Genomic DNA, 13,658 nt, shown 5'->3' with positions numbered 1-13,658 from the left:
ACGACCAAAATGTGAACAAAAAAGGCGGAATGAATTTTGACTGGCCACTTATTTTGCTAAATAACCGTCCATCAATTTTTCAAATTTGAAGAGCCCAAGAGAGAGTCTGTTTGGATTTCGAAATTTTCCCAAATATGTTTCAAATTTTACAAAAATAGGCCCTTGCATCTTATGTCACCTGCTACCAGAAATTCTAGCGATATCATCCGGCCCCCATATTAGTTATCTCCCGCAGGCCAGAGAAAGCTTATCTTTAGTCAAGGTAAGAAAAATGTTCATTACAAGATTCTGATCGAAGTAATGGTACTATCATAAGCACAATCAAAAGCCCTAATTTTATAACCCCCCATTTGTACAGGCTCTTTGCGGACAACTACCTCCTCCCCTTTTCCCCCTTTGTGGAGCCCCTCCTTTATCCCTCTAGGCAAACATACATTCTAGAGGGCCCCTTAGACACAATGGGCCTAACGCGTTAGCAAACAATTCCAGTTATCACTCAATTGGATCTCTTGAACCCATCTACCAAAATTTTTCAAAAATCTAAATAAAAAGATAAGTTTGTTTATCCCATCATCTAAAACATGCCATCAATGCACGTTTGACACATTCTGGGTTCGCTTGTAGCTCCATCGGATCACATTATGGCAGGAAGCAGCAAACATTACATATTATTTTCCATGACAATGGATGGCGGGATTGCCCAGCAAATGTCAAAGCAATGTCAAAGCAATGTCAAATAAACTTACTTTATCGTTCTTCTTTTCTATAACAGCATTGAGACCTTGTTCAATTGCAGCTGTTTTCCATAGACAATTTGATGCACAATTATTTGCATTGACAACTTGAAAGACAGAAGGGATAATAATATTGTACTTATAAACATAGTTTTGAATAAAAATATCAACAATCACGAAATAGATATAAACCTAGGCAAAGAATTGAGAATAAATGATATATTAAAAATAATATAAATCATTATAGCTTAAATCAACAATTGTATTTTCTGGAGCCGTAAATGCATAAAACATTCAGGGAATTGTTAAATTGATTGTCTCTGAACGAGATAGATTATTGTCAAAATGAAAGAATCTAGCAGGAGATGCTTCAAGGCCATCTACTTTCTACAAACATGGAGAGAGTTTCATTGAAGACCGAATTAATATCTAGATTATAACTGAGCAATTCTCTAGATACTGAAAATTTAGCTGAATAAATTCTGGGCTCATTAGGACTTTGAGACAGCACGAAAAAGAACACATATTTTAAACATACATAAAAACTTCTTTGTTTCAAAGGTAAAGCCCCGGCCAAACGATGGAGGTTTTGGTGCAAATGTAATGTTGAATCGTTTTGCCACCAATGTTGCACCGTCTAACATTTAGTGCACAAAGTTTGAAAATTGAAAGAATTGCTGCACCGTGCAACAAATGTTCCACCGTTTGGCCGTGTCGTGCAACATTTATTGCATCCACGCATGGCATGCCCAAAGTGCTAGTTGCGTGCCAACTTTCGATTCGTGTATTCGACCCCAGTTTGCTTTCAAATACCCATACAAATGTTGCACAAAATGCTTCATCGCTTAGTCAACCATCAAAATTCGGCGAGTAAATCCGTGCAACAAAATTTGCACCAAACGTCGCAACGTTTGGCCAAGGCTTAAGAAATTTCATGCAATTACAGATATGTTTTTGGGTTACCCACACTTTTGCCAGGGCCAATACGAGAAATGAAAAAAAACAAAATTTGAAAGCTGTTATTTGGATTCTGTTTCTTGTGTAATTTCGGGAAAGCTTTAGGTAATTATGTTGTTATTTCTCTAAGATCCTATTTCGAACAAATGTAAGTTTCTTTCGTTCTTTCGGTAGTAGAAAAAAGGGACAAAAATAGAGGAGTCCTTGTCACTCTGACCATTACAACAATTGCAAAAAAGGAGTGCATGGGTAAAAGTTTCTGTTTGGCTTAATTGTCAAACCGTAAACAAATCATTTGACTTTACGGTAACTGTCCTCGATGACATGGGGCATTGATAAAAATGCTTTATTTTCCATAAGATATGTTTTATTAATGAATCTTTTACTGAAATGACGGTGAAAATGACGGTGAAGATAAATCCCTTTCTTAGTTATAATTCAAGGAAAGCCATTGGCAAATCTTCCCTTTTCTTGTCATCATACATCATTTCAATTATCACCATCTCCGTAAATACAGTGCGCAGTTTGATAGGACTGTAACCAAATATAACTACTAAAAACTTTACACGCATGTATTCACAAGGAATGGGTTTTGATTCTTATGAAATTGATAATTTGTTCTTGGGGGTTTTGTTTGATGTAACATTTGTTTATATTGAACTAGCCATCGGGGACGCCGCAAACTAGAAGTTTCCTTCTTAGTACAGGGTATGTATTTTCAAGGTGCAGGCGTTTTATCATCTACTTAACCGCCGATGAATGAAATACAGAACTGTCTACAGACAAATATAAACATAATTGCATTCATCTTAAGGGTTTTTGGGGAATGTGTCAACCATAAAAAATTTTATGACCCAAAAATGCTAGCTGTTAATTTTTTTTTACTTATCAACTTTACTAAGAAAAAAGAGACGTTTTTATAAATCCAAGAAATGGCTACATTGTTACGGAATCTGAAAGAGACTGGCTGCAGACAAGGGGACTTGATAGTATCTTTTTGGGAGCCATAAACCCCCTTGCCAATTTGCTCCCAGTTCTGCCCCTGTGTTCAATGTGCCTGGCTAATTGCAAATTTATCCCGTTTTTATTGTTACTTAAGCATAGCCTTTTTCAAAGGAAATCAGCTGTAGGGGGCAACACTTTGTACATATATATAGAGAGGACAGCAATAGCCTTTAGTTTAAAACAATGGAAAGTCACTGGGGCTGCAGGGACCATTGTCCCCTTGGTTAGTATGTTAAAAAAGGTCCTGAGTTGAGGAGACAACTAAAGCTCAATAGCTGAAGTTTGGATGCAATTGAATAGTGTACATACCTACTGAAGTTTTCAAATTCACATCAAAACCATCTTTACCTGAAGCAAAATGCAAATTGTAAATGAAAAAAGTAAAAATATACTTATATTTGCCCAGCACTATTGCCAATAACTTTTCTATATCCCAAATCAAGAAGGACAACTCAATTTAAAAAATTGACAGGGGTGTGATGGGACAACTCAATTTTAAGGATGATGGTGGGAGCTGTTGTCTCAATGACTACCCACACCCCTGTGAACATTGCTATTGGTGAAGAATTAAAGCAAGCCATAATGAAAGGTTTTTTTACATTACCTTCTACTTTGCATTGACAGTTTCTAGGATTTCTCCTATAGAACTGTTAATTGGTTATGTGAACAATTTTTTTGCAGTACATAATTTGAAAATGGCTTTGAAAAAAGCAAACATTCTACAACATACTAAAAGCTTTTCGTCTGACACTCCTCAGAGCATAAAACGTCAGAATCAGGGTCCAAAAAAACAAGATGAAAATTATATACCCAGTTGTGGATCAAAATAGGCCAATCAGAAAATTGATTATGTCTAAAAAATTGCACTAGAAGTACCTTGCTTTATTCCATTTTCTTTGAGATATCTCCCAAAATCAAGTTCAACTGGAAATATTTCATCACCTCCTTTGTTGTCTTTTTTATATAGGCTTACTTTTGCATCTTCAACAAGTCTGCCTTTTATTTTTTCAATGATTTCTTTTTGTGAATGCAGATCTTCCAGTTTTGATTCAAAAATTTCTTTGAATAGTTCACCATACACATCAATATGTGATTCTGTACATTGATTTAATAGTAAATGGCACCTTTGACTGCAAATAAAAATTGTATAGAGCAGTAATAGAAATGTATTTCTTCAAATAAAATAAATTTAAGCAGAGTTATGTACAATAAAAAATTTCTTCGAATTTGGTAAGAAAAAGTGTCGGGTGAACAATAAATCTTATGTTATGTCATAAACCCCAAGTACATTTGTCCGTTGTGAATGACACATGATAGCATTTACAATCCAAAAAAACTAAATGAAATGTGATATCTAAAATATCCATGACAATATATGTTGGCACAAGTGCACAATAAATTACGGGAAAAGCAAAATTGCCTGGACAGCAAAATCTTCTCACCACTTCTGAAAAAGATTTTGTTCTAATAATCTATTCATTTTTCAGATTCTTTTAAACAGATAATTATAGGAGGGAGGCTAATAAAAAAACTGATGTTTGCAATTTTATAGGAATGTTGTAGAACAAAGTTAATAGAGGAGAACTAGCATCGAAATAGGATCAAAATCGTCTTCGAATACAAATTCTCCACTGACAACCACCATGTTTTGATAAAACTTGTGCACGGTCATGGTCATGTGACACGCAAGTTCAACCTCCAATGCAGAACAATAAGGTGGGCCTTTGAAGTGCACCGTGTTTTATAACCAGAGTTTTCCTCTATTAACTATGTGTAGACCTGACAAAAGCAACACAGTTTTTCATCAAACTGCAAAAAAAAATTTACAAAAAGTTAGTTCATTGAAATCAATTTGAACAGCACACAAGATGAATGCTTTTATCGTAAGAAAATACAGACCCATTTTGCTCCAGAATCTTTTGGAGATGAGATGCTATTGCCAATGTCCGTGCTGTTTTAAAATGTTCCTCAGATGTTGAACCATGATCAATGTTTGGATAGATAATACAAATTTGATTGGATTCAGCACAACTTAACATTGAAGTAGACCTCAAAGTCTCTGTTATAAAAGCTTTTATTGCCATTTTCCTGTTGAGTATAACACTGACTGTGGTACAAGCATCATTCAAAATTAAAGAACTGATAAATCTGTCTTTTGGAAGACCTTTTGTTAGGAAGCCATTTTCCTTCAGTTCTGCTCCATTAATCTAGAAAATCACAGAGAGCAAAAATAATTAGAAAATTGGGCTTGAAGTAGCATAAAACGAAACAAAATGTGTTGGTAAATGAATAATTTGTTCATTGTACTTTGTACTTGACACAAACAAATGAAAATATGTAACATTTTATTGCATCTGCAGTAATATAAAACAAATTGCTTGATTTTGAATAGTTATTCTTGAAATGAAAAGCCTACATACTTTAGCTTCACGGAGATCTACAAAGATGTCACAGTTGCTATTCTTTACTTTCCTATCGTTTGCGATTCTGAACATAAAATATTTCTTCCCATTTTCCACAGACGATAGGCCTACTCCTTCAATCTTTTCTTCATGTTGGTGACACTTGGGATCGTCAACACCCAATTCATTACGATAATTGCAAAATGAAAAGAATTCTTGCTGTATTTTAGCTAATGCTTCCATTTAAAGCTCTGATTCTGTAATCGTTGCAACATTTATGTTTTTTTATGTTAAAATGAGCGTGGCTAGAAAATTTTGAAATAACCTCGCTTTTAGTTTGAAAACGAGGTTTAATTAACAGGGAGGGAAGATCACAATCGCAAGAACAACAAGAAGGCTGCACTTGTTGCATATATTTTTCAAGGAAGCGTCGAGACATTTTGTTTAGATAACGCTTGATTGTATCAACGATGAATAACAAACTCATAATAAGACACGCAAAGCAAATTGTGAATGTCTGTTTGAATTCAGAGACGCTTCTTCGTGGAAGCCAAATGGCACACGTGGCATCCCGTGAAGACGATAACGGTCTGTCTCTTGTTGTTGGAAATGATGGATGCATCAAAGACTTTGGTGCAGACGATGAAATCGAAAAAAAATACAAAGGCTGCGTTTTTGATAAAGAAATAGATGCCAGTGGAAAAACTGTTATGCCAGGTTAGTGTTTTGCTAAAAAAGCCCGTTAAGTTAAGTTAAGTTCTGTCGATACATTTAAAATTTTCCTCCACAAAATACAAAATAAACGTACTGTAATTAGAATCAAAGCTGAAAACTATCGAATCAACACTAAAACTAAGTGATATAAAAAGAAATGACATGTAGGTGAATATCTTGAAGAGCAGTTTTAGCCAAACCATGGTGGTACCACTACCAATCGAGGAGATGGTATTGGAAATACAAACTAATATCAAAGATATACGATATATTGGTTTTTTAGAAGCTTTAAATTAGTGTGTTTAGGTCTTTTAAAAGGAGACCATAAATTGATGATGGCTAATGACTTCTTCAGTTCTTGACAATGTTATGTCTCTTTTAAGGTCTTATTGATGGACATACACATCCAGTGTGGGTTGGAGACAGAGTTCATGAATTTGCAATGAAGGTAGGTATTCTCAGGTTTATGACCCTTCAAAAAAGAAGTGCAGGGTAATCAGAAAAATCAAGAAACTCTGGTACTCTCAGCAAAATGAATAAGAAATAATTTATGTTGAACAATTCTAAAACTCAGAAATTTTGTAAAATCCATCAACATCAGAACAGAAGCAAATCTCTTGAATGAAATGTCACAAGCATTTGAAACAATATAATCACGGATGAGACTTACTGATACATTTGCGAAAAACCTTCCCCATCAAGATCCTGTTTGAAAATTTCCTAGTGTAAAAACTGACTTTAGGAATCTAATGCAGGCCTGTCTGTTTGAGGCGAGCCATAGCTCGCGCTCGCCTCCATGCTCTCCTCGCAACCTGAGGCGAGCTATGAATTGCTCTCCTAAACAGAACATGAAAGGAGAATCGCTCCCCTAAAATTTCCTATTCAGAGAATTATGAAAACGCACAAGGGTTAATTGGTTTATTTTTGTAACAGAGATTTCTCCCGTCATTGCATTTTTTGCAATTGCTTGTTGGGAGGTTTTTGTTATGATAGGCATAAACTTCGATCTATTCGGAAAAGGATAGTTAAGCGCAAGGTACGTTTGTAGCGATTAGAACCTTTCAATCTTAAGAAAACAGGAATATTTTTGGAAGAAAAGTCGAAGAAATTGGTAGGAATTGTAGATTGAGGATATAATAAGACAGCAGGTCCCTTCCAGCAATAGAAACAAAACTATGCCTCAAAGAGAACAGGGTACTCTGTCTTGCAGATCAAAAACGACAACCAAAACATGGAATTCCACTATCCAGCAGCATTTATTGAAAAACTCAGATTGGATGAAAAACTATAACGACAACATGTTTGGCATTAATGGCAAAGTCTGATCATCGTTCCATCTAGCTGTTTGTGAATCTATCTACTATATAAACATGACCGACCGCTTCTGTGTAGACATAAGTGAGTTTGTTTTCACCTTAGGACTCCGTTGGTAACATTTTCAATACGAAAGCGGCACTGATTGGACAACCTCAACAGTCATGTGCGCGCGTTTTCTGATTGGCCTATTTCGATCCAAAACTGGGTATTTTAGCGTGGATTTTTCCATCTATGTTCAAGTAAAGGGGTGCCTAAGTCACGGTTAAAGCAAATAAAAATTGAAAGAAGTAAAACATCACACTCCTGACTGAGGCTATTACATTAAGGCAACCGACAGATACTAAAGGGGCCTATTAAGTCATCTGTCGATTGTCTTTGAAGTACATTCTTTGTGTTACTGATTTAGCTCGCCTCAGCAAATGAGGGGAGCGATTCACAGCTCACCTATAAAAATACAAACGGCCAGGCCTGTAATGTTAAGATTAATGACATCAGGAACCCAAAGCATTAAGAAACTGGGTTACTCAATGTCAACCTTTCCTTTCTAAAAAAACTTTGATAAATAACCTACACATTGGGATAAAAGGTTTCTTTGCTTTACTCATGGATTAGCCAAGGTGGCTCAGCTTGGTTAAAAACATAATTGCTGTTTTGCCACAAGTCCAGCAATTACAGTTTCTTACACCAGAATACAATATATTTGCTATGAAGGACTTTTCAAGTTAGACACGTTGGTTCTGCAAGCTCTCTTTTTGTGTTTTTGTTCAAATGCCTCTCTGGTGTCAGCTCCATCCTTGCTTTGCTAACCAAAAGCAAAGCAAAGCACAAAAAGCCAATTGTTCAAAGAGTGACACTTGATTCTTCAACTAAACAACTCCTTTGTCTTTGTACACATTAGCTAGCTGGTGCAAGTTACATGGACATTCATAAAGCTGGTGGTGGTATTCATCTTACTGTTCAGCATGTCAGAGATGCAACTGAAGATGAGCTTTATGTGAGCCTTTTAGAAAGACTGAAGAGGATGGTCAAGTGTGGTACCACTCTTGTTGAAGCTAAAAGTGGTTATGGTCTTGATGTAGATTCTGAAGTGAAAATGCTCAAAGCACTTGAAAGAGCAAAAAAGGAATTTATGAGTATTGAGATTTCAAACACCTTTTGTGGTGCTCATGCTGTCCCAAGGTTAGATTTGTGGATTTAGCCACACAGAATAATTTGTTTGTGTTTTGAATTGGTTTTGAATTGAATTGAATTGTAATAGCCATAATAGTTACAATAGTTAAACTATATCAGTATTCTCATCCTATACAATCTTACGTTAAGAAATCTGTGCTGTCTGTCATTTCCTAGTCCTTCTTTTGTTAACTGGGGATCACTCTTCTTTGGGGTATGCTTCTCCCTTGACTGTGGGAAATACTAGTAAGTATTTACTGGTCAACAGAAGGGATACTGTCAGTGTGCTTTTTTTAGGAAATATGAAAATCCTCAGGTTTTTAATGTTAGGCACATACATGTTTCATAAAAGATTCGGGTAGTCATTATTTGCATTCTTCTGAGTCTGTACAATTATTAATATTTCCTAATTTGGGTTTTTTACTTTTTAGGGGGAAAACAATGGAAGAGGCAACTGATGATGTGATTAATGTTCAAATACCCAGGATTAAAGAGTTGAATCAAAAGAAGGAATTAAGTGTTGAAAATATTGATGTATTTTGTGAAAAGGGAGTTTTTGATACTGATTCAACACGCAAGATCTTACAAGCAGGCATAGAGGCTGGCCTAGCTATAAATTTCCATGGTGATGAATTGCACCCAATGCAGTCAGGAGAGGTATAAATTTATAAACCTCTTTAAAGAGAGAAATCATGTTTTCCTTATGATTCATTCTGTCTTTTGCTAATGCGATATTTGTCTATTTCTACAAATACATCAATCTGAGTCACATAAATTTTGATCAGGTCATACCCCTCTGACACTTTTGACTTGTCATGCCTACACACAAAGTAAGAGAAATAGTTAATATATTTTATTATGACTCATTGCAGACATTATCCCTGATTTCAAGTGACCAATCAATTGCAGCTTATCACATCCTAAGGAAGTTTATGATTATTTGGCACAAAAGTAATCCTCCTTACAGTAGTTGCAAGAAATCATGGCCCATGCAGTAGGTTATTTTAAAAAAGGATGTTTTCAGGTAATAGGCTTTGCCTTGTAATAAATTTCTAATGCTGCAGCACCAATACCCCCAACAAGCTGGGCCACGCAGATGTGGGCCTCTTTAGAATAAGAGCACTAAATACTGAAGAAAGGGGGCATTTTTGACCATTTATAATCTTCCTAACAAAATGGGACTCATTTTCTGAAAAAGGACCAACTTTTAGATTTTTTGACAATGTGCAACACCATGCATTCGATTATTTACAAAATATATGAATTAAAACAACAATTTTTAATAGTTTTAAATGCAAATTTACAATTAAATAATTTAGTTTTGCATATGTTGCATGTGCAGGCTGTCCGTCCCATTTTTTTATTAATTTTCTGCAGATTTTATTTCCTGTGGTAAGCCATTCTAAGTGGTCCGAGGGACCTGAGGCTGTTTGAACCAAAAGTTGTTTGTTGGGGCCTGTAGTGCTGCAAGTCTTATGGACTGTGTGACGATCGATCAGAGGTTCTTAGTTCGCAAATATTTTGCATGTTTTAAGGATTTGACCTTTTTACAGTTCAAGTTTTGAAAATTTCAATGCAGAGGTTCCTTTGCCCACCTACATGCATTGTGCATTTTTGTGATTTGCAAAGCAGTTGCGTAGGGCTTGTTCCTGTATTTTTCGATCTTCTCCATAGACCTAGTTGAGGAGGAAAACCCCACACTAAAGGGCAGTAGTTAAAGTTAGAGAAGACAAAGCTTTGGACCAAATAGTGTTTTGCTATCATTAAATAGGCACAGTCTTGCATAAAGGTCTCTTAAATCTTATGCTGTGTCTTTTTTCTTTACTTTTCATGTTCAGATCAAACTTATTATCTGATTTGATGATTGAAAGGTTGTTTTGTCATGTTGTACTTTTGCCTGTTTATCTTGACAATATTTTTTTGTTCTCCGTTAACACTCTCCCTAATACCTGCTGTCCAAATAACCAATTTTCACCTATTCTAACAACTATTCTAACTAGCCTTTTCTTTTTTCAGCTCGGTGCAGAACTTAATGCTAGAGCTATCAGCCATCTTGAAGAAATCAGTGATGATGGAATCAAAGCCATGAGTGAAAAATCAGTTGTTGCTGTTGTGCTTCCAACCACTGCATACATTTTGAGATTAAAACCTCCACCTGTTCGCAAAATGATTGAGGCAGGTAAGCAGACTCTTTTTATTAGGCAATTGCATCTAGTAACTATTCTAGTTGGAAGTTGCCATTCCTGAAATAGTCATTATAAGAAGCAATCTCCACTCTACCCTTGAGGATGCAGATTGCCTTGTGTTTGCTACCCTAATTTTCACGAGATTTCAAGTTGCAAATGCCATATCTTCCTGACATCATAAGTTTTTTTTTCACCCCGTATTGAGCTGTGCATGTTAGTACATGAATAAACAATTCGACTGAGCCTTGTTATTTTTCTCTAGGTGTAGCAGTTGCACTTGGCTCAGATTTTAATCCTAATGCTTTTTGCTTGTCAATGGTGAGTCTGCCCGATATTTGTTCAGAAACCCGATAGATATTTCAAAAAGATTTCTTTGTGTGTGTCAGAACGAGCAATATATCTTTTTTATGGAGATCTTTTTATGGGTTTAGAACTCATTAAACAAGGTATTGATAATCGAAGGTAGCGATATGCCTATTTTGAATGGTATGCTTATTCTTTTTCAAAAGCTTGTCCTAACAATCTTTAGTAATATTTTGTCTTGAGAAGTTCCACGAATCTGGCAGCTTTATGCATGTTTAGCTTGCATAAACTAATCATCATTTGCCTCCCCGGAAGATTTATCAAACATGTATTTTTGGTTATATTTGACAGCGAGTTCTGAAAATTCTTCAGACTTTGACCAAGTAACTATAGCATATTCATAGACAGCATATGCTCTTGCTTAATTTCTTCTTGATGAAACACATGCATCATTGATGTTTTTGCGAGAATCTTTATTCACGTTTACCGAAAATGCAAATGAGATTGTAAAAAACTGCAGCATATCAAGCTCTATCGTGCAATGCTTCTTGACTTTCGAACATAACAGTAGGTGTCCATTACGTTAAGCAGGATTTATGCCTTGAATCGCACACCAAGATAGATATCTATTATTATCTTTGTCATGGTTGCAATAAACACGAGCTCTAGTTCTTAAGGTATTTCTTAATTTCTAGTGCATTGAAGCTTAACGTTGTTTCGCTCCTATAATTCTTTAAAAGGGGCTGTTCTTAAATTTTCCCAGAATTTGCCCCTTCGGAAACCTCAGCTTATAATAGGATAATACATTGATATATATTTTTAGTTCTTTATACTACAATTTGTCTGTATTTCTCCACTTGCAATCCAATCCTTAGAATCTTATTTGTCATTTCATTCGTCATCATTAATAATTTGTTGTTGTTCTTCCTCCCAAGCCACTTACAATGCATTTAGCATGTATTGTCCTCCATATGTCCATGAACGAGGCTCTTTCTGCTGCTACAATCAATGCTGCGGCCTCTCTTGGACGATCAAAGACCCACGGTTCAATCGAAGTTGGGAAAGTGGCTGATCTTCTAGTTGTCAATGCACCCAGGTAACTTAGTAAACACCTTTAGTTTATACAAGTTTATATTTCCTTTTATGGTTTGAACGAATACATGATCTACGTCACCTTGCAAAGAAAACATGAATTAAACATATCTTTTGGGGGTTCAAAAGTTAAAAAATGGCTTTGAAAAAGCAAACATTTTGACTCATACTTAAGCTTTTTGTCTGGCACTCTTCAGAGCATCAATCGTCAGAACATAGATCAAAACACTGAGCTAGGAGATATGCACTATGCTATAAGCTAGGTAATATATAGCAAGCTATAAGCTAGAAAATATAAACCAGGAAACATTAAGCCAGGAAAACATTGGAAAATATTGTACTCAATAGTTGCGTTGTGAACATAATTAGGTGATTGATATAATTTCAGCAATCGTTATTTTGATTTTATAAGTCAATTGAAAATCTATTCAAAGCTGAGACACCGTTAATATTCGTTTCAAAGCTGAAGTTTTGAGAAAAATAAAGACTTTTATTCTCCTTTTAAGTACTCTCTTGTTTTGTTCGTTTCGTGTTGGTACTTTTTTGTTTGTGTTTGTAGGTGGCAGCACCTGATCTACCAAATGGCAAGTCATAACGAGCTTATTAGCTACGTCATCAAAAGTGGCAGGATCGTCCACAGTATCTCGTGAAGACGTGTAAATGTTTTCCTAGTTTTAGATGAATTGCATTATTGAAACTTGTTAGCGATCGTGCATAGTAACATTCCTATGTCGAAATTAATGTAATGTAGAATAGAGGTACGGGCCATTTTCAAAGTAAAATCGATCGGATTGGAGGACTTTAGCTCAGAGTCGCGGTAAAAGGGTATACTAACGTGCTAACGGTAGAACCGAGACTGATCACTTGGTGTGGCCTCGTACTGATTTGTAAACAAGTTCTGCTAACGGACATGCAAAAAACAGATCAACCCTAACAAAAAGCCTGTTTTTTACGGCTTGGTGCTTTTATATAGTTTTTAAATGGTTGGGAATGGGAAAAGGTTGCTATCCTCATTTAACGATAATAGTTTTCCTGAATACTGATATTTTGAAGATTTGAAGTTTGGAATGGAATAGGGACTTGCTCGAGCGGCCCCTTCATGACCCTTTTGTTCCAGATTGGAACTTACAACAGCAAATTAGCTGTTTTGTTTTGCTACTTCATCATAAATTCATTTTACTTGTCAATTATTTATTAAACTGATTATCCAAAAAAATTATTATTTAACCTGAGGATCGACGCCTGAAGGTTTATGCTCAGACTGTAATGCCTGAAGGTTTATGCTCGGTTAAGACCTCCGTATAATTATAATCTAGATTAATATCCCAAAATTTAAATATAACTCTTAAGCATTCCATTTGTACTCTTAATAATTGCTTTAGCAGCTGGCGGCCTAGTTCTGAAATTTAGATACAACAGAGCAACTTTTCCTTCCTCTCAGCCTAGACGCTCTTGCACTTTCCGCCCCTAGTCCTGATTTCTATTTCCGCGCTCGAATTTATATGGTTGTGGTACCCAGAGTACAGGATAAATTTTGGCATCGTTTGATAAAGATAGGTGACAATTAGCATTCATGTTTTAAGTATTATCCAGATGAGCTGGTTTTATAATATTTTATTGTTTCCTTTAGTGATATTTAAATTTGGATTTTTATATTTATTCATGTTGGTTTAGTAGATGTGGCTTGGTCAAAGTATCTTGAAATATTTTCTAAAAACGTGTTGGTAAGTGAATGATATATTTGTGGATGTATAATGATTTGTTTGTTTATTTAGTAA

General features: G+C 35.5%; 2 protein-coding genes across 4 annotated transcripts in view; one reads left to right on the top strand and one right to left on the bottom strand.

Annotated features, from left to right (window-relative positions):
• The window catches only part of LOC148960498 (uncharacterized), a 35,467-nt gene extending 30,031 nt beyond the window's left edge, over positions 1-5,436 (bottom strand). For all 3 annotated transcript variants that reach the window (XM_089113324.1, XM_089113328.1, XM_089113320.1), the window contains exons 1-5: positions 5,117-5,436; positions 4,596-4,903; positions 3,573-3,826; positions 3,006-3,044; positions 747-841 (exon numbers count right to left, since the gene is read on the bottom strand). In XM_089113324.1, coding sequence (XP_088969450.1) covers positions 747-841; positions 3,006-3,044; positions 3,573-3,826; positions 4,596-4,903; positions 5,117-5,341 — 921 coding nt within the window. In that variant the 5' untranslated portion in view covers positions 5,342-5,436. The remainder of the gene's footprint in view (positions 1-746; positions 842-3,005; positions 3,045-3,572; positions 3,827-4,595; positions 4,904-5,116) is intronic.
• Positions 5,437-5,458: 22 nt separating this feature from the next.
• Positions 5,459-13,658, top strand: LOC135692744 (putative imidazolonepropionase). The gene is made up of 8 exons (XM_065211029.2): positions 5,459-5,815; positions 6,196-6,260; positions 8,028-8,308; positions 8,731-8,956; positions 10,316-10,478; positions 10,748-10,803; positions 11,724-11,884; positions 12,440-13,658. The coding sequence occupies exons 1-8, from the start codon at positions 5,569-5,571 to the stop codon at positions 12,528-12,530; spliced, it is 1,290 nt and encodes a 429-aa protein (XP_065067101.2). The 5' UTR covers positions 5,459-5,568; the 3' UTR covers positions 12,531-13,658.

Source organism: Rhopilema esculentum, chromosome 3 (genome assembly GCF_057945365.1).
Source record: "Rhopilema esculentum isolate cy_ngs chromosome 3, ASM5794536v1, whole genome shotgun sequence".
NCBI lineage: Eukaryota > Metazoa > Cnidaria > Scyphozoa > Rhizostomeae > Rhizostomatidae > Rhopilema > Rhopilema esculentum.
This window is presented reverse-complemented; position numbering and strand designations above follow the sequence as displayed.